The sequence below is a fragment of the Triticum aestivum genome, chromosome 5A (assembly GCF_018294505.1).
Source record: "Triticum aestivum cultivar Chinese Spring chromosome 5A, IWGSC CS RefSeq v2.1, whole genome shotgun sequence".
Taxonomy (NCBI): Eukaryota; Viridiplantae; Streptophyta; class Magnoliopsida; order Poales; family Poaceae; genus Triticum; species Triticum aestivum.
The window spans coordinates 567,443,497-567,470,118 of NC_057806.1; the positions used below are offsets into that span (position 1 = coordinate 567,443,497).

The window sequence follows — 26,622 nt, forward strand, 5'->3', positions numbered from 1 at the left end:
CACCGGAGTGCCACCAGGGGCCGTCATCACCACCGCAATCTTCACCAACAACTTCACCGCCATCATCACCAACTCTTCCCCCCTCTATGCAGCGGTGTAACATCTCTCTTACCCGCTGTAATCTCTACTTAAACATGGTGCTCAATGCTATATATTATTTCCCAATGATGTATGGCTATCCTGTGATGTTTGAGTAGATCCGTTTTGTCCTATGGTCTATTTGATGATCAAGATTGGTTTGATTTGCATGTTTTATTATTGGTGCTGTCCTATGGTGCTCTCCGTGTCGCGCAAGCATGAGGGATCCCCTCTGTAGGGTTTGCAATATGTTCATGATTTGCTTATGGTGGGTGGCGTGAGTGACAGAAGCACAGTGTTGTTTACGTATGGGATAAAGAGGACTTGATACTTTAATGCTATGGCTGGGTTTTACCTTAATGATCTTTAGTAGTTGTCATAAGTGCATATGATCCAAGTAGAGAAAGTATGTTAGCTTATGCCTCTCCCTCATATAAAATTGCAATAATGATTACCGGTCTAGTTATCGATTGCCTAGGGACAAATAACTTTCTCATAACAACAAGCTCTCTACTAAACCCAACTTAGTTGTGTCTTTATCTAAACAGACCCTACTTTTTATTTACGTAATCTTTATTATCTTGCAAACCTATCCAACAACACATACAAAGTACTTCTAGTTTCGTACTTGTTCTAGGTAAAGCGAACATCAAGCGTGCGTAGAGTTGTATCGGTGGTCGATAGAACTTGAGGGAATATTTGTTCTGCCTTTAGCTCCTCGTTTGGTTTGACACTCTTACTTATCGAAAACTGTTGCGATCCCCTATACTTGTGGGTTATCAAGACCTTTTTCTAGCACCGTTGCCGAGGAGCAATAGCGTGGGGTGAATATTCTCGTGTGTGCTTGTTTGCTTTATCACGAAGTAATTTTTATTTGTTGTTCTTAGTTGTTCTCTAACTTTAGTTATGGGTAGGAAACGCAAAATACCAAAAAAATTAGTTGTACCTACTGAACCAATGGTTGAAGAACCACTCAAAATCTATCACACTGCTGAAGCTTATTACTTGGATCATCTTCGATCCATATGTGCTTGTGCTGAAACCCCAACTAGCTTAGTTGAGGGAAAATCTTTAGGTGAGCATGCTTGTTATGTGCACACCGAATATCTGAAAAAGGGAAAATTCTATTGGGTCAAATTCATCGTTTGCAATGCTATGCTTGGAATTTATGTGAAATATACGATTTTACTTGTTGTTCTAAAAACCCTAAGAAACACCTTCCCTATTAATGTGAGTTTAGTGATAATGGAATCGTATCTTCGTATGCTAAAGGTGTTTATAGTTACTATGATGTTCAACAAATTGAAGAATTTGTTGCTTTTAAGGGTGCTTACAAAATTGCTTCTTTGATTGAAAAGTATGGTGCTACTCTTTACAAATCTGAAATTTTTTCCATACTTAAATATTGCTATGATAATTATTCTTCTAATTCCTATGTTGAACCATATATTGAGGACTACTCCGCTGTCCAAGAAGAGACTAATATTTTGCAGGAGTCTATGGAAGAAGAAATTGATGAAACTATGAGCTCATTGGATGAAAAGGATGAGGAGGAGAGCGAAGAACAAAAGGAGGAAGAGCGGATTGATCACCCGTGCCCACCTTCTAATGAGAGTAACTCTTCAAATCATACATTATTTAATTCCCCTTCATGGTTACCGAAGGATGATTGCTATGATGACTATTATGACCCCGTTGATTCTCTTGAAATATCCCTTTTTGATGATGCTTGCTATGCTTGTGGCCAAGATGCCAATATGAATTATGCTTATGGAGATGAACTTGCTATAGTTCCTTATGTTAAACATGAAATTGTTGCTATTGCACCCACGCATGATAGTCCTATTATCTTTTTGAATTCTCCCAACTACACTATATCGGAGAAGTTTGCCCTTATTAAGGATTATATTGATGGGTTGCCTTTTACCGTTACACATGATGATTTTGATGAATATCATATGCATGTGCTTGCTGCTCCTACTTGCAATTATTATGAGAGAGGAACTATATCTCCACCTCTCTATGCTTCCCACATGATAAAATTGCAAGAAACTGTTTATACTATGCATTGGCCTTTACTATGTGTGCATGAATTGTTCTTTTATGACATGCCGATGCATAGGAAGAGAGTTAGACTTCGTAGTTACATGATATATGTTGCTTTGTGCTCACTACTAAATTACAAATCATTGTTAATTAAAACTGGCTTTGATATACCTTGGGATCCGGGTGGATTCACTACTTGAGCACTATATGCCTAGCTTAATGGCTTTAAAGCAAGCGCTGCCAGGGAGACAACGCGGAAGTTTTAGAGAGTCATTTATTTCTGTTGAGTGCTTTCATATAGTTTAAAAACAACAAAAATAAAGAGGGGAACCCAAAACTTTTTCAAAAAGGAAAGTGAAAGTGAGAAAGACAAGCATTGTTGAAGTGGGAGAGCTCCTTGAACTTTGTTCATGCTCACGGCAACTTTGTGAATCTTGATTACAGAAAATTTTCAACAAAAATAATTATCCCCTTGTACAATTCCATTGTATTATAAAAATAATGTGCCAAGGTTTGCCTTTAGGATGTTTACATTTGCTTGATGGTTTGTACGGTGCAGGACAGAAACTTTGGCTGTAGTGCGCGATTTTACATTTTTTTACTGGAATGTCAAATGGTTTTGATTCTTTTTGCACTGTCTTTCTATACAAATTGTTTATTTTTCCTAATTTTGGTAGAATTTTTCAAGTATCATAAGTATGGTGAATGTTCAGATTATTACAGACTATTCTGTTTTAGACAGATACTGTTTTTGATGCATAGTTTGCTTGTTTTGATGAAACTATCGATTTATATCAGTGGATTAAGCCATGGAAAAGTTGTATTACAGTAGCTACAATGCAAAAAAATGAATTGGTTTGAAATAGTGCTTAGAGTAGTGATTTGCTTTATTATACTAACGGATCTTACCGAGTTTTCTGTTGAAGTTTTGTGTGGATGAAGTGTTCGATGATCGAGAAGGTTTCGATGTGAGAAGAAGGAAGAGAGGCAAGAGCTCAAGCTTGGGGATGCCCGAGGCACCCCAAGTAAATATTCAAGGAGACTCAAGCATCTAAGCTTGGGGATGCCCCGGAAGGCATCCCCTCTTTCTTCAACAAGTATCGGTATGTTTTCGGATTCGTTTCGTTCATGCGATATATACAATCTTGGAGCGTCTTTTGCTTTTAGTTTTCATTTTTATTTTATGCACCATGCTGGTATGATATAGTCCTTGGTTGATTTATAGAATGCTCTATGCACTTCACTTATATCTTTTGAGTATGGCTTTATAGAATGCTTCATGTGCTTCACTTATATCGTTTGAAGTTTGGATTGCCTATTTCTCTTTACATAGACAACCGCCATTTGTAGAATGCTCTTTTGCTTCACTTATATTTGTTAGAGCGTGGGCATATCTTTTGTAGAAAGAACTAAACTCTCTTGCTTCACTTATATCTATTTAGAGAGATGACAGGAACTGGTCATTCACATGGTTAGTCATAAAATCCTACATAAGACTTGTAGATCACTGAATATGATATGTTTGATTCCTTGCAATAGTTTTGCGATATAAAGATGGTGATATTAGAGTCATGCTAGTGGGTAGTTGTGGATTAATAGAAATACTTGTGTTGAGGTTTGTGATTCCCGTAGTATGCACGTATGGTAAACCGTTATGTAACGAAGTCGGAGCATGATTTATTTATTGATTGTCTTCCTTATGAGTGGTGGTCGGGGACGAGTGATGGTATTTTCCTACCAATCTATCCCCCTAGGAGCATGTGCATAGTACTTTGTTTCGATGACTAATAGATTTTTGCAATAAGTATGTGAGTTCTTTATGACTAATGTTGAGTCCATGGATTATACGCACTCTCACCCTTCCACCGTTGCTAGCCTCTCTAGTATCGCGCAACTTTCGCCGGTACCATAAACCCACCATATACCTTCCTCAAAACAGCCACCATACCTACCTATCATGGCATTTCCATAGCCATTCCGAGATATATTGCCATGCAACTTCCATCATCGTCATATACATGACCCGAGCATTCATTGTCATATTGCTTTGCATGATTGTAAGATATCTAGCATGCTGTTTTCATGGCTTGTCCATTTTTTGATGTCATTGCTAAGCTAGATCATTGCACATCCCGACACACTGCCGGAGGCATTCATATAGAGTCATATCTTTGTTCTAGTATCGAGTTGTAATATCGAGATGTAAGTAAATAAAGTGTGATGATCATCATTATTAGAGCATTGCCCCAGTGAGGAAAGGATGATGGAGACTATGATTCCCCCACAAGTCGGGATGAGACTCCGGACTTTAAAAATAAATAAAAGAGGCCAAAGAAGCCCAAATAAAAAAAGTGGCCAAAGAAGCCCACAAAAAAGAAAAAAGAAAAATAATTAAAAAAACAAAAAAATGAGAGAAAAAGAGAGAAGGGGCAATGTTACTATCCTTTTACCACACTTGTGCTTCAAAGTAGCACCATGTTCTTCATATAGAGAGTCTCTTGAGTTATCACTTTCATATTCTAGTGGGAATTTTCATTATAGAACTTGACTTGTATATTCCGATGATGGGCTTCCTCAAATGCCCAAGGTCTTCATGAGCAAGCAAGTTGGATGCACACCCACTTAGTTTCAGTTGGAGATTTCATACACTTATAGCTCTTAGTGCATCCGTTGCATGGCAATCCCTACTCACTCACATTGATATCTATTGATGGGCATCTCCATAGCCCGTTGATACGCCTAGTTGATGTGAGACTATCTTCTCCTTTTTTGTCTTCTCCACAACCACCACTCTATTCCAACTATAGTGCTATGTCCATGGTTCATGCTCATGTATTGCGTGAAAGTTGAAAAAGTTTGAGAACGTCAAAAGTATGAAACCATTGCTTGGCTTGTCATCGGGGTTGTGCATGATGTGAATATTTTGTGTGGTGAAGATGGAGCATAGCCAGACTATGTGATTTTGTATGGATAACTTTCTTTGGCCATGTTATTTTGAAAAGACATGATTGCTTTATTAGTAGGCTTGAAGTATTATTGTTTTTATGTCAAATGATAGACTATTGCTTTGAATCACTCGTGTCTTAATATTCATGCCATAATTAGATATGTGATCAAGATTATGCTAGGTAGCATTCCACATCAAAAATTATCTTTTTTATCATTTACCTACTCGAGGACGAGCAGGAATTAAGCTTGGGGATGCTGATACGTCTCCGTCATATCTATAATTTTTGATTGTTCCATGCCAATATTCTACAACATCCATATACTTTTGGCAACTTTTTATACTATTTTTGGGACTAACATATTGATCCAGTGCCCAGTGCCAGTTCATGTTTGTTGCATGTTTTTTGTTTCGCAGAATATCCATATCAAACGGAGTCCAAATGGGATAAAAACTGACGAGATTTTTTTGGAATATATATGATTTTTGGGAAGAAAAATCCACGCGAGACGATGCCCGAGGGGGCCACGAGGCAGGGGCGCGCCCCTGACCCTCGTGGCCACCCCGTAAGGCGGTTGGTGCCCTTCTTTCGCTGCAAGAAAGCTAATATCCGGATAGAGACCGTGTTAAAATTTCAGCCCAATCGGAGTTACGGATTTCCGGGGATATAAGAAACAGTGAAAGGGAAGAATTTGGGAACGCAGAAACAGAGAGAGATAGAGAGACAGATCCAATCTCGGAGGGGCTCTTGCCCCTCCCATGCCATGGAGGCCATGGACCAGAGGGGAAACCCTTCTCCCATCTAGGGGGAAGGTCAAGGAAGAAGAAGAAGACAAAGGGGGGCTCTCTCCCCCTCGCTTCCGGTGGCACCGAAGTGCCACCGGGGCTGTCATCACCACCGCAATCTTCACCAACAACTTCACCGCCATCATCACCAACTCTTCCCCCCTCTATGCAGCGGTGTAACATCTCTCTTACCCGCTGTAATCTCTACTTAAACATAGTGCTCAACGCTATATATTATTTCCCAATGATGTATGGCTATCCTATGATGTTTGAGTAGATCCGTTTTGTCCTATGGGCTATTTGATGATCAAGATTGGTTTGGGTTGCATGTTTTATTATTGGTGCTGTCCTATGGTGCTCTCCGTGTCGCGCAAGTGTGAGGGATCCCCGCTGTAGGGTTTGCAATATGTTCATGATTTGCTTATGGTGGGTGGCGTGAGTGACAGAAGCATAGACCCGAATAAGTAGGTTGTTTACGTATGGGATAAAGAGGACTTGATACTTTAATGCTATGGTTGGGTTTTACCTTAATGATCTTTAGTAGTTGTGGATGCTTGCTAGAGTTCCAATCATAAGTGTATATGATCCAAGTAGAGAAAGTATGTTAGCTTATGCCTCTCCCTCATATAAAATTGCAATAATGATTACCGGTCTAGTTATCGATTGCCTAGGGACAAATAAGTTTCTCGTAACAACAAGCTCTCTACTAAACCTAACTTAGTTGTGTCTTTATCTAAACAGACCCTACTTTTTATTTATGTAATCTTTATTATCTTGCAAACCTATCCAACAACACATACAAAGTACTTCTAGTTTCGTACTTGTTCTAGGTAAAGCGAACATCAAGCGTGCGTAGAGTTGTATCGGTGGTCGATAGAACTTGAGGGAATATTTGTTCTGCCTTTAGCTCCTCGTTGGGTTCGACACTCTTACTTATCGAAAATTGTTGCAATCCCCTATACTTGTGGGTTATCAGGCGTCGACGTCGCCCCAGTGATCCCTGTGGACCGGCGGCATCTGGCGAACTTGGCAAAACTCCTGAGGGCCCTCCTCCTCAATCCAGCACCACCGGCTCCGCCACTCCTCCCACCTCTCCTTCTGGGCGCCCTCTAGATACATCCCCTTCTCCAGGGGCCTTGGGATCCAAGTGACACAACCGAAGATGGCACCTCCCTTCTGGATCCGAGGATAAAAGTAGTGGCGGAAGAGCGCTGTGCTGGGAAGCACTCCGGCGAAGCCCTCATAGAGATGGGCAAAAAGAGCCATGCACTCCATGGCATTTGAAGTGAAATCCAGAAAGTGGAAGCCGTAGGTGTGCATGATGTCATTGAAGAAATCAGAGAAAGGGGGGCAGAGGCCGCAGGAAAAGTAGTCGACGAAGATTGGGTACCAATTCGGGGCGGCCTTGGCGCAACCGACGGGGATGACGCGCGTGGCCAGATGCCCCATCGTCTCTCCCCCCGTCTTGCACCCCCACATGGGCCTGAAGTTGTCCCGGAGGTGGACTGCGTCGACCATCGAGGGGAAGTAGGCGAGCTATGTCCGCCGCGCCGCTGACTCGCTCTCCGGCGGCTCTGTCCCCCCAGCGTCCCTGGCCACTCCTGTGCTCTTGCTGGTTTTGGGTGCCATGGCGGCTGTGAGAAGTGGAGGAGAAAGGGCAGCGAAAACACGACGGCGGCGAGCAAGAGGAAAGGCTTGAGGAGGAAGGAGGGGACGGTGGTTCCGAGATTGGAGAAGACACAGAGGGTAAATGAGCAGCGCGCCCGTGATTGTTCCTTTTTATGGGGAAGGCGCGGGCCGCCTCTTTACCACGATGTGATGCATGCGTGCGGAAACCACCCCACGCACGACCCCCACGTCGCGCGTTCAACACGGGTCGTGGGGAAGCGCGGCGGACGGAGAAATTACTGCGGTAAAAAATCCGCCCACCTGCCCGCGCACCGTTCTGGGCCTATCCCAACAACGCGTCGCGCTTATGTGTGGCCCAGGCCAGGGGGCTCCTATCGGTGTAGAAAAGTAGGGGCTCTCCTTTTGCACTCCTTTACTTGTGCACGGGCAGTCAGAGCCGTGCCCACGGCCACACTAAGCAGGGCAGAGGAGGGATGCCAGAGCACAGACGACCAGGGCAACGCCAAGACCAAAGACGCAAAGAGAGCAAGAGGGCGAGGTGGACTCCCTCGACAAGACCCTTGCCAGGGTGGCTTCCGCAGCCTCAGCAAGATCCTTGCCGGTGCAACTTGCCTCACGCCAGTAGAGCGCGCCACCCTTGAGCCCAAGGGGTTCCCACGCCATATTGGAACCAAGGCTCGGGAGGCACCTTTGTGCTGGCATGCGGATCTTTGTAGAGATCATAGACACACAAGATCAGATGGAAACCAGAAGACGACGATCCTTGGTGAGATCCTTGCCAAGGAGATCCACCTTGCCGAGGACGACCGCGGTGCCGCAGCAAGACCCTTGCCGGGCCCTCGGCAAGACCCTTGCCGAGGATGCCTGCGAGGCCGCAGCCAGTCCCGCGTCCGCCAAGACTCCACCACCGCTCCCATACAGCTGCCAGCTCGACCAGCTGAGCAGGCATCTGCGTGGCAGCGCGCGACCTCTACACCAACTCAGCAAGCACCTGTGTGGTGGCATGGAGATCTTCGTGAAGGCTCTAGCACCGCGCCAGCCCAGTAGCCAGCCAACGTGGCGCTACAACGCCTTGTCAGCTTGGACGTGCGTCAGAGCCAAGCGAGGCGACGACAGCTGGGACGAGCTTCTTTGCCATCCCCAATAAAGCAAGAGGGGCACATTGGTAGCGCATTAAATGCGTTTGTCCGATGATGCCAGGGGATAGACTCAGCCCCTGTACACCTTCCCACCTCCTGTGTGCCACTGTGGCTACCCCTTTTTTGTCTATAAAAGGAGGCCCGAGGCGTACTAGAGGGGGATTCAGATCTTTTGGACTAGAGAGCCACTGCAGCTAGTTCAAGAACACAAGAACACCTAAATATACATCGAAGCAGGACTAGGGTTTTACGCGTCTCCGCGGCCCGAACCTGGGTAAACGATTTGTGTGCTGGCCGCCAGACCCGCTCTTTGCACAACCCCGCGCCCGCCAACCGTAGAAGGGATCCCAGTGACCCCATAGGTGTCGTTTCCCACCGACGCAGTGTCCTTGGGAGGGGTGCTTAGATCAGGTCTATTGCCCTACCCTAGGTACATGTCATCGTCAACCGCCGCTTTACGTATGTTGGCATACAATATTCCGGCGGATCTCGTTGATGACCACTTGGCCATGGGTGAGAGTCAAGCCATCATGTGTGTCAAGCGCTTTGCAGTCAGAATTGTGCGAGTGTTTGGTCCATAATATTTGAGAGCTCTCAATGCTGAAGACACTGCAAGGCTTTTGGAGATGAACAAAGCTCACGGGTTCTCAGGTATGCTTGGCTCAATAGATTGCATGCTTTGGAGTTGGAAGAAATGTCCTAAGGCATGGCATGGACAATTCCACGACCAGAAAAAGGGTTCCACTATAATCCTTGAAGCGGTGGCCGATCAGGAGACCTGGATTTGACATGCTTTTTTTGGAATGCCTGGATCTTTGAATTATATCAAAGTTCTTAATCGGTCACCACTCATGAATAAGATTGCAAATGGTGAAACTACACTGATGGAGTTTGTAGCAAATGGCCATACATAAAACTATGGCTACTATCTTGCGGATGAAATCTATCCAAGGTGGCAAACATTTGACAAGCCGTTGACGAAACCGAAAGGAGAGGAAAATCTTGATTTCCACGATGCTCGGGCGGTGGTTAGAAAAGATGTGGAGAAAGCTTTTGGGATTTTACTAGCCTAATTTGCTATTATGAGAGGACCGTCTAGATTTTGGGATCAAAAGATCCTTTGGTACATCGTGAACGCTTGTGTGATCATGCATAATATAATCATCGAGAATGAGTGTGTGCAAGATTTAGACTATTCTCAGTATGAGTTGTTGGGACGTCCCGTGCGAGTGCGGAGGAGGGCTGCGAGGGTGGCCTGATTTATTGCATCCAATCATGCCATTCGATGTGCCGAAATGCATGATGATCTTCAAAAGGATCTAATCGAGGAGTGGTGGGCATGAAATAGCCGACAAACCTAGTTTGATGTTGTATTGTTGAACTATTTGTTGTATTGGAAGGTAAACTATTTGTTTGAGTTGTAATAAATTGAACTATTTAATTGTTGATTTATCTTTTGTGTGTTTAATCTTCTTAGTTCTATTTCCAGTGCGAAACGTTGTTTGTGCTGGGTGCGCGTTGCATTTTGCAGCGTCTGCTGGAGCTATAGTGCCGCGCCATATTTTACAGCATTTGCTGGAGCAAGCGCCATGATGCGCGTAAAAAAAGTTATTTCTTTTTTTTTGTTGTAAAAATATTTGCGCACCTGTTGAAGATGCTCTTTTTTTTTGAAAAAAATGCCACCATGGCTAGCTTTATTGATTTGGCAAAATCGTTACATCGTTCACTAAAGAGTTTATAAGAAAATCTGGGGTTCATCAACCCAATTACAAGAAACATTATTTTCATAAGAAAATTTAGCTAAATTGTGGGCAGCTTCATTTGCTTCCCTTCGGCAATGTGTGAACTCAACATTCCCAATCATTCCAGCTATAATAAAACAGTCCGCCTATATAGCAGTAGCTTCGCTCCACATCCTGTCTTGGCCTGAACATGCATTAACGACCTCTAAGGAGTCTGATTCAATTTGTATGGAGGTATATCCGAGAGATTCAGCCAAAATTAGTCCGCTCTTCATAGCCATTGCTTCTGCTAGAAGAGCATCAGCGACATATGGGATTGTAGCGCATGAAGCCGCAATAAAAACTCCATATCTATCTCTTGCCGCAGCCCCTGTAGCGCCCTTACCTTCTTCATCATGGTAGGATGCATCAACATTTATTTTTACAAGACCTGGGATGGGTTTCTTCCACTGTTCACCATTACGAATGACATGTACATTTGTTGTAGCTTGCTGGAAATTAGCACAAATAGCCTGGACAACAACAACGTTTCTAGTCATTGGAGGAACAGCCTCGTCATGGGTCTGCCTTCTTCTAAGCCACCATAAATACCAGCAAGCGGTAATGATCCCCTTGTTCATTCCAACGCTTGGCATGTGTGGTAATGTAGCTGGTGGCAACCGTAACAAGTGATCGAGAACTACAGAACCCGATCTGTCTATGTGACATGCATCAGCGATTAAATTTGTAATCCCCAGGAGCCTCCACATTTCTTCTGCCCTTCCACATTTAAAAAGTAGATGTAGGATATCTTCTGCACCTTGATGACAAATTGGGCACCCTCCATCAGTACCAATATGCCTATTAGTCAAGATGGACTTCAACGGCATTAAACCATGAAGAGCCCGCCAACAGAAGATTTTTACTTTGCCTGGCACTTTTAGTTTCCAAATTATAGACCAAACAGGATTTGGCATCGATGGTCCTGTAGTTACTGGAAGAGATCTTGCACCGACCGTACTATGAAAACTCCATTCCTATTCCCCTGCCAGGCTACAAAATCCTCAAATCCATTATGGCTCAATGGGATACGAAGGATTCTCCCAACATCAACAGGACTGAAAATGCTACGTATTAGTTCTTCATCCCACTGTTCAGTAATCGGATCAATCAATTCATTCACTCTTGTGATTATAGCACCACCTCTATGTGTAATCACTTGCCTTGTGGGGCTGGAAGGTACCCAGTGATCTTCCCAAATATTGATCTTTTCCCCCTTGCCAACTCTCCATATATGCCCGCGTTTAAACGTTTGAATACCGGCAACTAGACTTTGCCATGTGAATGACGAACCCTTCTTTGGTCCTGCTTTTAAAATGTCACCAGAGGGATAATATTTTGCTCAAAGTACCCTAGCACACAAAGATTCAGGTTCATCAATCAAGCGCCAAACTTGCTTAGCTAGCATCGGTAAGTTAAAAGAGTGTAGGTCACGAAACCCCATCCCTCCATTCTTTTTTGGAAAACATAGTTTCCATCATGCCCACCAATGCATCCTTTTACTATTTTCATCATCTCCCCACCAAAATTTTGATATAACATCTGTGATATCCTTGCACACTTCTTTTGGAATTTTGAAGACCGACATTGCATAAACTAATCTTATATGTGGTCCAACACACCCTCCACGACCGGCCGGGTGAGACTGAGCTTTCCACGGCCAGGATTTTGTAGGAATTATTAAGAATTATTGGAAATGATAAAATGAGCCAAATGCTCAATAATTCCAACATGTCTCGTCCAGTTCGTAGGGAGAACTCGTTCGGACCAGAGGATTTGATTTAGTCCGCCAGGGTCCCGCCTTAGGGCATGTACAATGGTTCTATCTTAAGAGTGCCACGTAGGATAAATGATGAGGTGGAGGAAAGAGAAATCATAAGAGAAAGCCTGTCTTATCTTATTTAAGAGAAGACAAGAGATGATTTCTTAACACAATTTGTCTCGTCATATTTTTAGGAACAATTAATTATTGAAAATAAGGCTAAGAGATGACCCATTGTAGACATGTTTTTTTTTCATCTCTAATTTACATGTAAAACTTAAGATAAAACTATCTTATCAACTATTATACATGCCCTTAGCATCATGTACGCTTGGGTTGCCCTTATTTGTGAAACTGCCCAACCGCAAACTGGTCCACCTCTTCGCTGACTCTTCCTATTGGCGCACGATTTGGTCTATGGCTGTTGCGCGTTTCAACCTTCCAGCCGCTTCCCTTGAAACCATCAACACCAGACAGACCCCTTCTATGGTTGTTGGTGGAGGGATGAACGCCACTTCTTTCTAAGAGCATCTCCACTCATCCCCCAACAGGCTCCCTAAAGACCCTTTTTTATCGCCGGCGCTAAAAACGGCTCAATCGTGTCGTTATACACCCAATTTTCATAGGTTAGGCCCGAATTTGACGCCGGCGGACAGAGGACGAACCCGGCGCTGGGGGTGTCCGGGGGCGTTGGTGGAATCGTTTTTGGCGTGAAAGCCCAATGGACCCGCCGAGTCAGCGACCAGCCGCGTCTCGTCTTCCTCATTGTCTCGTTTTCCTGCGGGGATCAATGAATGCTGCCGCCGGTCAGCCTTCCATTGATTCCTCACGGACGGCGCAGTACGGCGACGCGACCCTCCCCCTCCCGCCACGCGTACGCACTTCTGCCGTCCCCGGCCGTTATAAAAACTGCCCCCTCCCTCGCCAGTGGACGCACACGCCACTCTCTCGCCGTCGATGGCCCCATCTGCCTCTCTCTCCCCCGTCTACAGCCACAGCGTCTACGACCACCGATGGGAGAGCGATTCCCCAGCGATGGAGCAGTGGCCAACGGCTTCGGCCGCCGCCACCTGCACGAGTGGGAGGCCCACTTCCTCCACGAGGTGAACTACCCGGCACCGCCTGCCATGTGCATGCCGGGGAGGTGGAGGATCAGCACCGGAGGCGTCCCCCCCCCTCGCAGGCCGACGCCGACCGCTTCCACAACGAGATCGAGCGCGTTCGGGCCTCCCTGCCGGAGGAGGTGCAGGGCCGCCCGGAGTACACAGCCACGAGGAGCAGCTCGCCTCCACTAACAACGCGCCGGTGAGGGGGCGCCACAACACCGACGGCCGCCATCTGTGGTGGGGCGTCTCTGGGCGCACGCTCCACTTTGTCCTTGAGCACCTCGAGGGCGTCAACGAGCCACCGCTCAAGCGGCCGCGGCCACGGCCCCGGTCCACTTCCGGAGTGGCGGCCCTTGGCTGCCGAGGCGCATGGCGGGTGGGTCCTCTTCCTCATCATCCTCCTCCCGCTCCTCCGGTTTGTCCGTGCTCGCCAACGTCAAGGCCGAGCCCGTGGAGACGCCGCTCGGGTGACGCACCGACGAACCGAAGGAGCGGGAGGAGGATGAAGAGGAAGAGGACCCACCCGCCATGCGCCTCGGCAGCCAAGGGCCGCCACCCGCGGCAACGCTCTCGTCATCAACGAGGGCGGCAGTGGTTCATGTGCTTCCTCCTCCCGCCTCGTCAAGCCGAAGACGGAGTCGGGCCTCGTGGCCGTGAATAGCAAGCACGGGGACATGGCCGCCGACGACGAGGCCGCCATCAAGTGGGCGCGCGATGATTACGTCCGGCTGGAGATGGAGCGCCAGCGCCAGCGCCGCGTCCTCGAGGAAATCACTGCTCGGCGTCGCGGCCATGATGAGGGCAGCATCATCGTCCTTGAGGACAGCGATTACGAGGCACCGCCGCCAACCAAACCCGCCCGCCAAGGCGACTTGGGGGAAGGGTGCAGCAAGGACTTCGGCGGCGTGAAGAAGGAGGAGGACAACGACGACGGCGGTGACTACAGCGCCTTCGGCAAGCTCTTCGGCCTATAGGCGGCGCGGCGGACAGCGGCGGCGCATTAGTAGTATTTGTTTTTTTAAAAGAATTATGTGTTCTCAATATCTAAAAAAATAATGGACCTAAATTTCGTTGAATTATGTGTCGTGTTTGGCCGAATTTTGGGCGAGTATGATTTTAAAACAACTGCGTGTGGGGCGACTTGGGGCTGGCGGCTAGGAGCCCGATCGCCCCGATGCCAAATTTATAGCCGGCGCGTCTCCAGGCGGCATGATTTCAGGAGATGCTCTAACCTCATAAGCTGTGTGAGCCATAGAACACCATTTGCCTCCTCCTTTGTAAGAGTTGTGCCAAATCATTTGGTATGATTTTTTAGCTTGCTATCAATGAGATTCACGCTTGGAAGATGGCTTGCCTAAAAATGGGGGCAACGTTTATATGATCATATATTGACGCTTCGCCTATTACCGACCAACCTTGCCCCCAGATGAGTTGTAAACTTCCTCGGCTCGAGGACCGATTGGCAACAACCATGAAGTTTTAATTTCTTTCTATCTCTTTTTTTGCTGGAGAACTTTCGGTCTATTCATCTTTAATCATAGTAGTTTTCTTAATAACCCCAGAAAATAGTACAATGCTGGTGTTTGTCGTAAGAAAAAGCAAGAGCATCGTAGTGTAAAATGCTAAGGCAGAAATTCTTTAGGTAAAATAGGGGACATCAGTCTATTACCCCCACTACAAAAAAAGGGTTGTTGGTCATCTTGGAACCTTATTGTAACATTGATTTTACAAAACAAATTTGACCATTTACTAAAGTTAATTTAAAATATGAGAACATATATGTATTTTTGTTGGTAAACTCACATACACTTGTAATTTTGGAGAATCCAATTTAAATCATCCTTGTGATTTTGAATAATCCAACTTGGCATCTGTAATGATATTGTTAGTAAGAAGAAAAGTCATATTTTGGTGTCCTTGTCCTTGTATGAGATATTTCTTGCAAGTAGATAGACAAGCCTAGTCGGTCAACGCTTGAATAGTAATGCATGCACCTGCACGGATCGATATATTTAGCAGAGTACGCAGTGGGTGGGTATCGACGGTGTATACGCGCGCACGCAGAAGATAAGATGAAGCTTCCGGCGGCGGCCCTGTTGCCCTTTCTGTTGCAGCTCTCCCTCGTGGCCGCGGCCGCGGCTCAGGTCACCGGAGCTGCGCCGGGCTGCCCGACCATCTGCGCTGGCGTGAGCGTGCCGTACCCATTCGGCATCAGGGAAGGGTGCTACTTGGAGGGCTTCAACCTCACCTGCGACCGGACGAGCGGCCAAGAGCGGCTGCTCATCGGCGGCGCCGGGAGCACCCTCGAGGTCATGGAGATCTCGCTGGCCAACTCCACGGTGCGCGTCAGGAACACCGCTGGCGCCGTGCAGCTCGAGGGCAGCAGGGTAAGCGGCCCTACCCGAGCCGTCGGCAGGTGGGGCGGCCTTGGCGCCGGCGCCGGCGGCGGCCCGTTCGTGGTGTCGGCGTTGCTCAACAGGTTCGTGCTCACCGGGTGCAACGTGCTGGCCAAGCTGATCGGGGACAGGGACAACGTCATCGTCGGCTGCTCCGCCTTCTGCGCCGTCACCGACGGGTTGGACAACACCGTCTCCGCCGAGGACGTCGCCGAGTGCGCCGGCGTCGGCTGCTGCAAGACGCCCATCACCATCGGCCGTCCCTACTACCGCGTCAATTTCACGGGGATGGACCCGGCCCAGGAGATGGACTCGTTACTGCGTGAAGCTCTGGTGCGCGTCGCCGAGACGGACTGGTTCGGCACGTCGGCCGCGCGCGCCAACTCCTCCCGCGGGGCGGCGATGCCCCTGGTGCTGGAGTGGGTGGTGGACTCCAAGCGGCTCCGGCAAGCTGAGGATCCCCCGGGGTGGGCGGCGACGGGCTGCCCCAATGACGCGGGGACGAGCGAGTGCCGGAGCAGCCACAGCTCATGCAGCAATGTCACCAACAACTACCGCACTGGCTACGTGTGCCGGTGCAAGGACGGGTACCAGGGCAACCCATACCTCGCCGGCGCCGGCGGATGCCAAGACGTCGACGAGTGCGCGCAGACTGATAAGTTCATGTGCTCCGGCGTATGCACCAACACGCCCGGAGGGTACCACTGCGTGTGTCCGCCCCGCTCCCGTGGCAACCCTCGGATCAGAGATGGCTGTGTCAAATCATCTCTAAGTCTAGGTGAGAATATACAACACCATTGATGATACATAGTACTTATGTGAGATTGCACACCAGGGGGTTTTATTTCTGACATTATTTTATTTCTGACATTTTTCAGGTTTAAGTATCGGCATAGGAATCGGCAGTGGTGCCGCCCTTCTTTTCTTGGTGCTTGGTGCCATTTTTGTGACCCAGAAGCTGAAGCGTCAAAGGGCAAAAGTATCCAAGCAGAAATTCTTTAAGCAAAACAGGGGACATCTACTAGAGCAATTGGTGTCGCAGAAGGCAGACATAGCTGAGAGGATGATCATCCCCTTGGTGGAGCTCGAGAAGGCCACCAACAACTTCGACAAAGCTCGTGAGATCGGTGGAGGAGGGCATGGCATGGTGTACAAAGGGATCATGTCAGACCTTCACGTCGTGGCGATCAAGAAGTCCAAGGTCGTAATCCAGAAGGAAATCGATGAGTTCATCAACGAGGTGGCAATCCTCTCGCAGATAAATCATCGGAACGTGGTGAAGCTCTTCGGGTGCTGCCTCGAGACAGAGGTGCCGTTGCTAGTATACGAGTTCATCTCCAACAGGACACTTTACCATCACCTTCATGTCGAAGAACCTGAAGCTTCATTGCCATGGGTGGAGCGGCTAAGAATTGCAACAGAGACCGCAAGAGCTCTCGCGTATCTTCACTCGGCTGTGTCATTCCCTATAGTCCACAGGGATATCAAGTCTCAAAACATTCTGTTAGATGGCACTCTCATAGCAAAGGTGTCAGATTTTGGAGCTTCAAGGTGCATCCCGCTAGATCAAACAGGGGATGAAACCGCCATTCAAGGGACATTTGGGTACCTAGACCCTATGTATTGCTACTCAGGACAGCTCACCGAGGAGAGCGATGTTTATAGCTTCGGCGTGCTCCTAATGGAGCTGCTCACCAGGAAAAAACCATGCTCATATCGATCATCCGGGGAGAAAAGCCTCGTCGCCTATTTCACCAGTTTGCTAGCAGAAGGTGACCTCTCAAGTGTGTTAGACCCTCAGGTCATGATGGAAGGTGGCAAAAAGATTGAAGAAGTAATTATGTTGGCAGCGGCATGCGTCAGGATGGAAGGAGGTCAACGACCATCCATGAGGCAAGTGGAGATGACACTTGAGAGTCTTCAAGTACCCCATGAAAATGTTGTGATGGGTGTTATTGATGCACAAGGTTATACAATGATTGAAGGCGGAAGCACGGAGGAGGTTAGCAGACAATATAGCCGGGAAGAAGAATATTTGTTCTCATCAAGGTGCCCGCGGTAGTGAATGTGTTCGTGTGTGATATACACATGGACCAAATGGCATGTGTGCTTTATGTTTTTTTCTTTTAAGCAAATGGTGGCTTGTATTAACCATATCATATATACCAAAGCGGAAGAATGCATGCCTTCACATAAATCAAAGAACCAATGGATATGCATATCTAAACCAAAGGAAACCATGGACAAGTAGAAATAGGACCCGAGGTCCGTTAATTACCGCAATGGGATCCCTCCATGAGGAACTCCTTTTGAGGCAATGGTCATTAGTAACATATTATTATGACCAAACAAAATGCCATGCTCAATGTGGCTTTTTTCTCCATTTCGGTTTACTAGTCCCCTCGTATTTTGGGTCAAACTTTGATCATTGATTTGATTAGACAAATATAAAGTATATGTCCTAAAAGTTATATTGTTGAATTCATATTTGAAAGAAGTTTCTAGTGGTATTATTTTTGTTACTTATATAAATCATATTTTGCAAACCCTGGCCCAAAATATGAGGGAGACTAAATAAACCCGGATGAGGGGAGTACGGCGTCAACCGAGGGGCATCTCGAACTTGTTTAGTAATTAGGATGAATGTGTTGCATGAATACGAATGACAAGGTTGGGGATTCTCTCATCACCTTGAAGCTTGTGTTGGCTTATGTACGTCTTCTCTCTCCTAGTTCATTCTATGGCACATCATAAAAAAAAGTAGCAAATTCTATCAACACATATCTTACAATTATTGGAGGTGCCCCTAAAGGGTTGTTGATCATGTCAATCAACACCGGCATGAATGCAGCCAACTAAGGGCATCTCCAACGCCAACCCGCGGATTCCTCTGGTATATGTCTGTCTTTATGTCCGGACATGGTCCATGGGCATAATCCGGGAGGGAGCCATCCATCGCTAATTACAAAGTATTCGGATGGAAGGAGAAAAGGTAGGTGGGGACCATGCGTGTGGTGGGATATTTGTTATTTAGTGTCCAGTTGGGAGAAGAGAGAGAAGATGGGGAGCATGCACGTACGGTTGGGAGGAGAGAGATAAGAGGGGGACCATGCATGTGATTGGTTAAGTGCATGTCACTCTGACAAAACTCCCCATGTTTGTCTCTAAAATACCAGAATTTAGATGTTTTTTTTGCATGGTAATACGTGTCTTCTTCATATCATAAAGAACAAAGTACAAATCACGTAAAGACCGACATGACAATACTGAAAAGATAGTAGAACATCTCTGAGCTTGACACCAACGCTCGTCAACTGCTTCCGGCACCACCACAGCAGCCACCGAAAAAAAGAATGACGAATCACCACCTCACCCGAGCTCGACACGGCTCCATCGCTGATATGCAGCTTTGCGGACCTCCAAAGTGGCTCACCAAAAGTGAAGCCCTTGCCGTTGAACGAATCAGACCGGGGCAACACCCCGGACACGCCATCGAACTCCAGATCCGGCACTCCACCACGACTAAGGCGCCGAAGGAGGAAACCATACCTTCCATCCACAAACCACGAACCCAGTAGATATTCCGTCTTTCAGATGTCGTCGATGCAGACCACAATCTGCATCCGCTCCTGGACTACCTCCCAAGCTCCGCGTCGACGCTGGAGCAAACGTCGTCGCAACGGCGGAGCCCGAGGACACAGGTCCACCACAAGGATGCCGCCGCCGCCACACCATCCTTGCTTGAACAGACTGGTTTCCAAATCCATCCCCAACCATAGGACCGATGGCCTCGTCAGGGAAGGATCCGAAGATTCATTATTCAGCGCCACCATCGCCATCACCGAGACAAAGACGATGAACAACCTAAAAACCTAAACTATAAAGAAGAAAAATCGATCCACACGCGTGGATCCGGCGGCCCCCCTCACCACCGACGACCGAGGTCGCCGGCGGAGGGGAGCCGCCGGAGAACGGCGTTAGGAGATTGGCCCTGGCGGCGGCTAGGGTTGCAGCCGCCAGGGACGAGAGGAAAACTGGCCGAAATACGATTATATGATTGGCCGTGGTTACCAGAATTTAGATGTATGGACAGCTTCGCGAACTGATACAAGTCCTCATTGGATTGCAAAAGTGAAGAAATGTGTCCGGTCGAACATATACCGGTGTTTTACGGGTCTCCCTTGGAGATACCCTACTTGGTTGCAAGTTGCGATTAGTCCCCCCACCAAAAAGAAAAAATGTTTTGACTATTCTATGCTAACCAATGGAAGTGTCCTCTACCCTTGATTGGGATGTCAATAATAAAGGCCCGAAATGGTAGAGAACATGGGATCTGGATAGACAACTCGACACATACGCCTTATCCCTAGATAGATAGATCTGGATTTTCTAATTTATATTTGACGTGCACTATGCGTCTAATCTATCAGGTAACATGAGAACAAAATCGGTCGATTGCCAAGCCATTACATTTCATGAGAGAGAGAAATCCGATCCGCTAGCCACCCCTAGCTATACCAAAACGTCCGCAACATGATTCGTGTTGCCACCGTAACATAGGCGATGTTGCAATCCTCGGCGACCTGTGCAACACAAGTGATGGTGCAACCCTACCACCACCCAATCGTGCACTAGAGAGCACTCTGCAGCGCCGATGATGTTGCAAGCGAGCACCGACAAGCTTCCCTGTAGCATCGATGATGCTGCAAAAATACTGACAAGCACACTACAATGTTGATGATGTTGCAAACAAGCAAAGGCAAGATTCTTTGTAGCAGTGGTGATGTTGCGGGAAACCGACGATGTTTGCAGAAACTCATCTCAACAGCAGCAGCACCGTTGTTCCGCCTACTGTCGTTTGCAACAACATCGATGTTGCCAAAGCATGTGAGCACCAACACAATCATTAGTGCTCATTCCTGCAGCAGCAGGGCATGGATATCTCTTGCACGACACCCAACAACCAGCGGCGCCCGCCTGAAGCACTAGTGGGCAACATGGAACAACAATGCCTTGGAGCAGCAGTCATGGGTTTTCCCAGCACCTTGCGGCCTGACCTGCGGCATCGACACCTCGTAGCAGCTGCTTTGGATCTGGCCAATGACACATCGGGGAGCATATTTATTCGAGAATTGCCCTCTCGCAAAGGAGCTGACTGGCCTAGATTTGGACCACACTTGACCTCCCTAGCTCCCATCACCTACATGTTCCGTTGCAAGCATCATTCCATGAGAACTGAGAGGAGAGAGGAAGAGGCGAGAGGGATGGAACTTGAAAGAAGATATGTTTCGAGCGCGAATCTTGATGACATTAATTGAGAAGAAAAAAGAAACGGTTAGAGGGTACCAGGTAGAGATCTACATGCGAGGCCACATATCGCATGGCACATGAGCGAGCCGGCTAATTTTGCTAGAAATCAGCCGGCTGGGCACAAGATTTTTCCTTGATATTTTCTATCTTTTTTAGAAAAACAACAGGACTCTGCTGCGTAATCTTATTGATTTTTTAAGGTACAAAGAGAGTCTTAACAAATTAAATAAAGAATAACAAATTAAATAAAGAATATAGAAAACAAAAGACTACGCAAAACTAACCTTAGAAAAGAAAGAAAAACAACAGGTAACAAGATACAGGAAAGAATACAGCAGTTGAATGTATTCAGGCAAGCTATCTGAACACATTCATATGAAGGCATTAACCCAGTGTTTCAACTGCCCATACTCTAGTGCCTTAGTATTTTCTATGAAGGCACTCCCTCAAAAAAAAACAAGAGCAAGCAACCACTTGCATGCGGTCACAGGTCACATCGATTGATATGTGCATAGTCGTCGGTATGGGTATGAGAAGTAGTCCATGCTACCAAACAAATATAGCACATGTCTTTGAATAGTCTTCGTTTTGCCACTTGTGTGATGATTGACCCCTTGACTAGTAGTGGAAATTTATGATAGATGATCGTTATAGGTGTTGATTGGTGTGTGACAGAAGCGGAATTGGGTGACAAGAGAAAAATAATAAAATTATATATTTATTTATTTTTGCAAGAAACTTTCAATCTATTTATCTTCAATCTTGGCAGTACAAAAAACAACAGAGGTAATAAAAATTACAACGATGTTCATGAATCACCTAGCGATGACTACAAGCACTATATAGTTAGCTAGTACACGCTAACTATATTCTGCTCCTTTCCCACAAAAGTGACCGTCCCATCCCACATGTGCATCTTAGTACTCCCTCTGTAAACTAATATAAGAGCGTTTAGATTACTAAAATAGTGATCTAAATGCTCTTCTATTAGTTTACGGAGGGAGTAACTACTATCTCGAACCCAAAATATAAGACATGTTTCTGAATAGAACTGCAAAAACGTCTTATATTTTAGTACAGAAAGAGTATTTTGTTTGCCACACGGTGTTTTGTCTCTAATTTATTCTTGTTGCATACGCATACGCGCTTGAACTGCTTGCTTCAAGTTGATGGTTGCTTTCTTGCCAAAAGAAAACAGTTAACGGTTTCTTTTTCATATACATAAAGTGAAACGAAAGCCTATTTTTAAAGGTAAAAATGCATGTCCCGCCCAAAAGTGACCGTTGTGGCAACACTAGGCGTCACTTGTGGAGTCAGGTCAATGCATGCGCCTTGTCACGGGACTCCTAATTAAGATTCTATAGCAAGTTAAGCTTTATGCTTGCTCTCAAAAAAAAAAAAGATTCTATAGCAAGATGTAACAATAGGCCAAGAGCAGGCAGCATCACAATGGCGTGCACATCGACCGATCCTTATACCTACAAGCCATTATATTTCCGGCCGCGTCGCCGTCGGCGAGAAAACTACAGACCCGTCGTATTCATGCATACTTTTTCTGATTGATTGCAACTACGTACCAATCGATTCTGATAAACTGCAATAGTACTCTGGCTGTGCCGCGGCTGTAAATGGGGTTGAAGTCAAGCAAAAGGAAAGACAAATAATTTTCTTTTTCGAGGTTAAGCAAAGATAATCAGGCCCCGGCCGACAATTCTCATTCTCTTGCCCGTGAGAAAAATGGGGCTGCCCGAGCCCTTGCAATTCTCGCCCGCTGCCTCATGTGATCATGTTTGCCTTCGTCGCCGCTGTTTACATTTTGTGTGAGCTCGGACGCCCCGCAATTCTGCTGGCTGTCAAGGCATCGTCAAGTAGTGTGTCAGAGGGTCCACTTGAAATAAGTGGGTAGCTATCTCAAAAACAACAAACAACTCAAAGAAAGTACTCCATCCGTTTCTAAATATTTGTCTTTTTAGAGATTTCAAATAAACTATCACATACGGATGTATATAGACATATTTTAGAGTAGATTCACTTATTTTGCTCCGTATGTAGTCACTTATTGAAATCTCTAGAAAGACAAATATTTAGGAACGGAGGAAGTAGTGTGTTAGAGGTAGTTTTGTACACTGACAAAGATCTGCTTTAGATTGGAGTTTAGAGTTAGAGACTGGCACCCCACAAATGACAAGCACAACATGCAAAACCAAGATGACATGATTGGCTTATCCAATTTACTGAGAAGACCAGGTAATTATAGAGCCTATGTATTTTCTTGAACAAATATATGGCTACCCACGGACCCCAGTTTCCAAATATTTAATCCATGCATGGCATCTTGCTTCTGCGTGCTAATAGCTATTCCTGGAATATGTAACTAGAAATTCGGAAGTTCCCATTCCAGACTGAAAATAATCACACACATACACATACAAAATTTCTATCCTTTGCCATATTTTGCTGCAATGATTGGTAACAAGGCGACTAATTATCAACTACAAACTTGCTTTCCTTTATTTCTTATTCTTCACATTAGAACTTCAAGAAATTTCTGAAATCAACAAAGACTAATAATATTAGCAACAACTTATTATTACATTGCAACACCAGATTGTTTTGTAATAGCTGCAAGTAGTCTTGGCATCGAGGGCACATCAATCTCGTGTAGACCCTCTAGAACCCGGACAACTTCACCCATCGTCGGACGATCAAACTCATTATCTTGGATGCACCAACAAGCAACTTTGCAAACCCTTTCAACTTCTTCCAAACTGAATTCACCATTTAGCCGTGGATCCACCAAACTCTTCACATCACCGCTATGAAGCTTGCTGATGGCTTGCACGGGGAAATATTCAACATGCTGGTTACTGCTATTGTTGCTGGTGTTGTATGACGTTTCATGTGCTGAATTCCTCCTTCCTGATATGATTTCCAACAACACCATGCCAAAGGCGTAAACATCGACTTTTGGCGTGATTGCAACTCCGCTAAGCCACTCCGGGGCAAGATAACCGATGGTTCCTCTAAAACTTGTCAGGATTCGGCTAAAGTCCCTTCCCACACACGCTGCCAGCCCAAAGTCTGCAACTTTAGGAAGAAATGACCCATCTACCAATATGTTCTCTGGCTTAATATCACAGTGTATAATGCACTCACGGCAACTTTGATGCAAGTAGTACAATCCTCTAGCAACTCCTAGGGTTATTTGGTATCTGTTATTCCAATTTAGGGTAGCGGCATCACCATTATTGCTCACCTTAAATAGATGACTATCAAGAGACCCATTTACTATGTGTTCATACACAAGTAACCTATGATCACCTTCACAACAGAAACCAATAAGTTTGACTAGGTTAATGTGTTGGATCAATCCAATTGAGCTCACCTCAGCCCTGAATTGCTTCTCTCCTGCTTGATGGGCAACATCAAGCCTTTTAACTGCTACACTAGTCTCCGAGTCACTTAATAATCCCCTGTATACAGAACCAAAACCACCTCCACCCAGCTTTTCTGAAAAGTTCTTAGTAGCACGAACTAAATCCGTGTATCTAAAGGCTATAATCCCACCAGAACTACCTTGATTGTCATAGCTTATTGATAGAAAACTACAACGCTTGAATTTGTTCCTCCAAATCAGTAACAATAGCATGAACATTAGTAATCCAAAACCAATAATACTGGATGCAATAACAACTCCAACATTTGGTTTTCTTTTGTTTTTTCTCAAACTTGGCAGCAAATCTTTGGCGGCAAGGCGAAGGTAGAGAACATGATCTCCGGTGTTATCAATGCCTTTTGCCAGAATTACATTAAGTAATTCTCCATTCCAGACAGAACATCTTCTATCGTTATAGGAATAAGCAGTGCAGGAGCAGGAACTGAGACAAACTTCTTCGCATTTTCTTTGGGTGGTAGCACTGACTATGTTTTGCGAGTTGTACGGATATTGAACTTGAGCAGTGGGGTGGAATATGTCTGTTGAACTTGTCATGTTTATCTCATGAGTGCAATGTAATGGTGTATTTCTAATGCATCCTTCTGTTCGATCATCAAACTCCCAATCATGCGGGGACTTCTGAGAGAAGTTCTCCATACAATCACATGATGGATGTGGCTTGCCGCTACAGATTGTGAACGGTCCACAGGTTGCAGGCGGATCACATGGATCGTCTGGTTGGGCATATATTGTCTGCCAAGACTGGCTGGCTTGTGACCAAAGATTCATCTTTATCTGACCAGAGATGTCTAGTAAGCCAAATATGGAAGCCGAGGATTCATCTCGTAAAGTGCCCATATAGTACTCCTCTTGGTTGTTATCAACATATGTTATGTTAAGTAAACCTTTGGTCTGAGGATTCAAATCTAGCAGTGCCTGGGCTAGTGGAAAAAGATTCATTGCTGATGTTGTGGAGGATTCATAAAGCCAATACACTATTGATGGATTCTTGCGGCGCTTGAGGACGAACCCCTTGATATCTTCTAGGTCAAGACTGTATGACCCTAAACCAGGATCAATGAGGCTCTTCTTTGAGATGAGTTGGCTGCTAAAACTAGTGATCTTGTTACGGCCAAACTTAGAGCCAGGAAGCACGACATCTATTGGGTAGTCGAAGCTCTGCCACAACACCTTCTGTTCAGATGTGAGGGCAAGGTTTCCATTGTTCAAGAGAAGGGCAACACTAGTGGTGAGGGTGTTTTTTTTGCTGGTTTGTGTCATATTATTGGCGATGTGAGTGGACCAAACTACAGACTCCGTGTTGCCGGCATGGTTTACTACGATGACAAGATTGCCATCGCTTGCTATCTTGAGCTGTGTTAGGTTGAAGTTGTGGTGGACGATGGGCTCCTCCCTATTAGCGACCCACACAGTAGTGAAAACCGGGATCTTATTGAACCATATGCCCAGATACCAGCCTGAGCTTGGGGAGGTGACATTGTGAGACGACTTACTGATGCTACCCGCCGCAACTGCTGGCTGGAAGAAGCCAAGCGCGAACTTGCCGTTTCTGGAGACGAGCTTGCTGCCAACAGCGAGCGCTTGGCCTGCCGTCAGCTTGTCTCCATTTGCAGCTGCAGAGGAGCACCGAGGAGTGAGAAGGAGGAGAAGCCCGGGCAGTATGTGGAGGGGAGTCATTGAGGAGAAGTGCGTGGATGATTTGAAGAGGAGAGGAGGGGATGCATATATAGAGTGGAAGTAGTATGTCTTCTGAAGACGCAGGAAGACCGAAGCTAGCGCTACAAAGACTGGCTGAAGGGGAAGACTTAGGGTCAATCATGTTCACACTGGGACAGTATTTCAATTGATACAAGGCACCATTAATCACCGTAAATACTACAGTGTGTAGGACTGTGAGGAGGAATTTCAATGAAGATTCCCCAAGCAATGAATCACAGCTTCCTGGAAATTAGCAGGCGCTGCACATGCATTGCCAAGGTCCCATCCCACGTACTGTGACATTCATGGCCTACGTACAAGATCATTCAGCAGCTAGCTGAAGTTAGAATCTAACCAAGGGCCGTCCTGCATTCGTCCGTGCCGCTGGCAATGGCAAACGAAGCTAGCACAGTACACGCCCTCTGTGCTCACATCGTGTGATCAGTGCGGAATTGCATCTCTCAAACATTCACACAGAGAACGCTGG

At 46.1% G+C, this 26,622-nt stretch overlaps 2 protein-coding genes across 2 annotated transcripts; one reads left to right on the forward strand and one right to left on the reverse strand.

Moving 5' to 3' along the window:
• The first annotated feature begins 15,322 nt into the window (after positions 1 to 15,322).
• On the forward strand, positions 15,323 to 17,817 carry LOC123104834 (wall-associated receptor kinase 2). The gene is made up of 2 exons (XM_044526741.1): positions 15,323 to 16,448; positions 16,549 to 17,817. Exons 1-2 carry the CDS (start codon positions 15,347 to 15,349, stop codon positions 17,730 to 17,732), a joined length of 2,286 nt encoding a protein of 761 aa, XP_044382676.1. The 5' UTR covers positions 15,323 to 15,346; the 3' UTR covers positions 17,733 to 17,817.
• Positions 17,818 to 23,111: 5,294 nt separating this feature from the next.
• LOC123104835 (G-type lectin S-receptor-like serine/threonine-protein kinase At2g19130) lies at positions 23,112 to 26,119 on the reverse strand. Its single transcript, XM_044526743.1, has one exon. The coding sequence runs from the start codon at positions 26,112 to 26,114 to the stop codon at positions 23,571 to 23,573; it is 2,544 nt and encodes an 847-aa protein (XP_044382678.1). The 5' UTR covers positions 26,115 to 26,119; the 3' UTR covers positions 23,112 to 23,570.
• Positions 26,120 to 26,622: the final 503 nt, after the last annotated feature.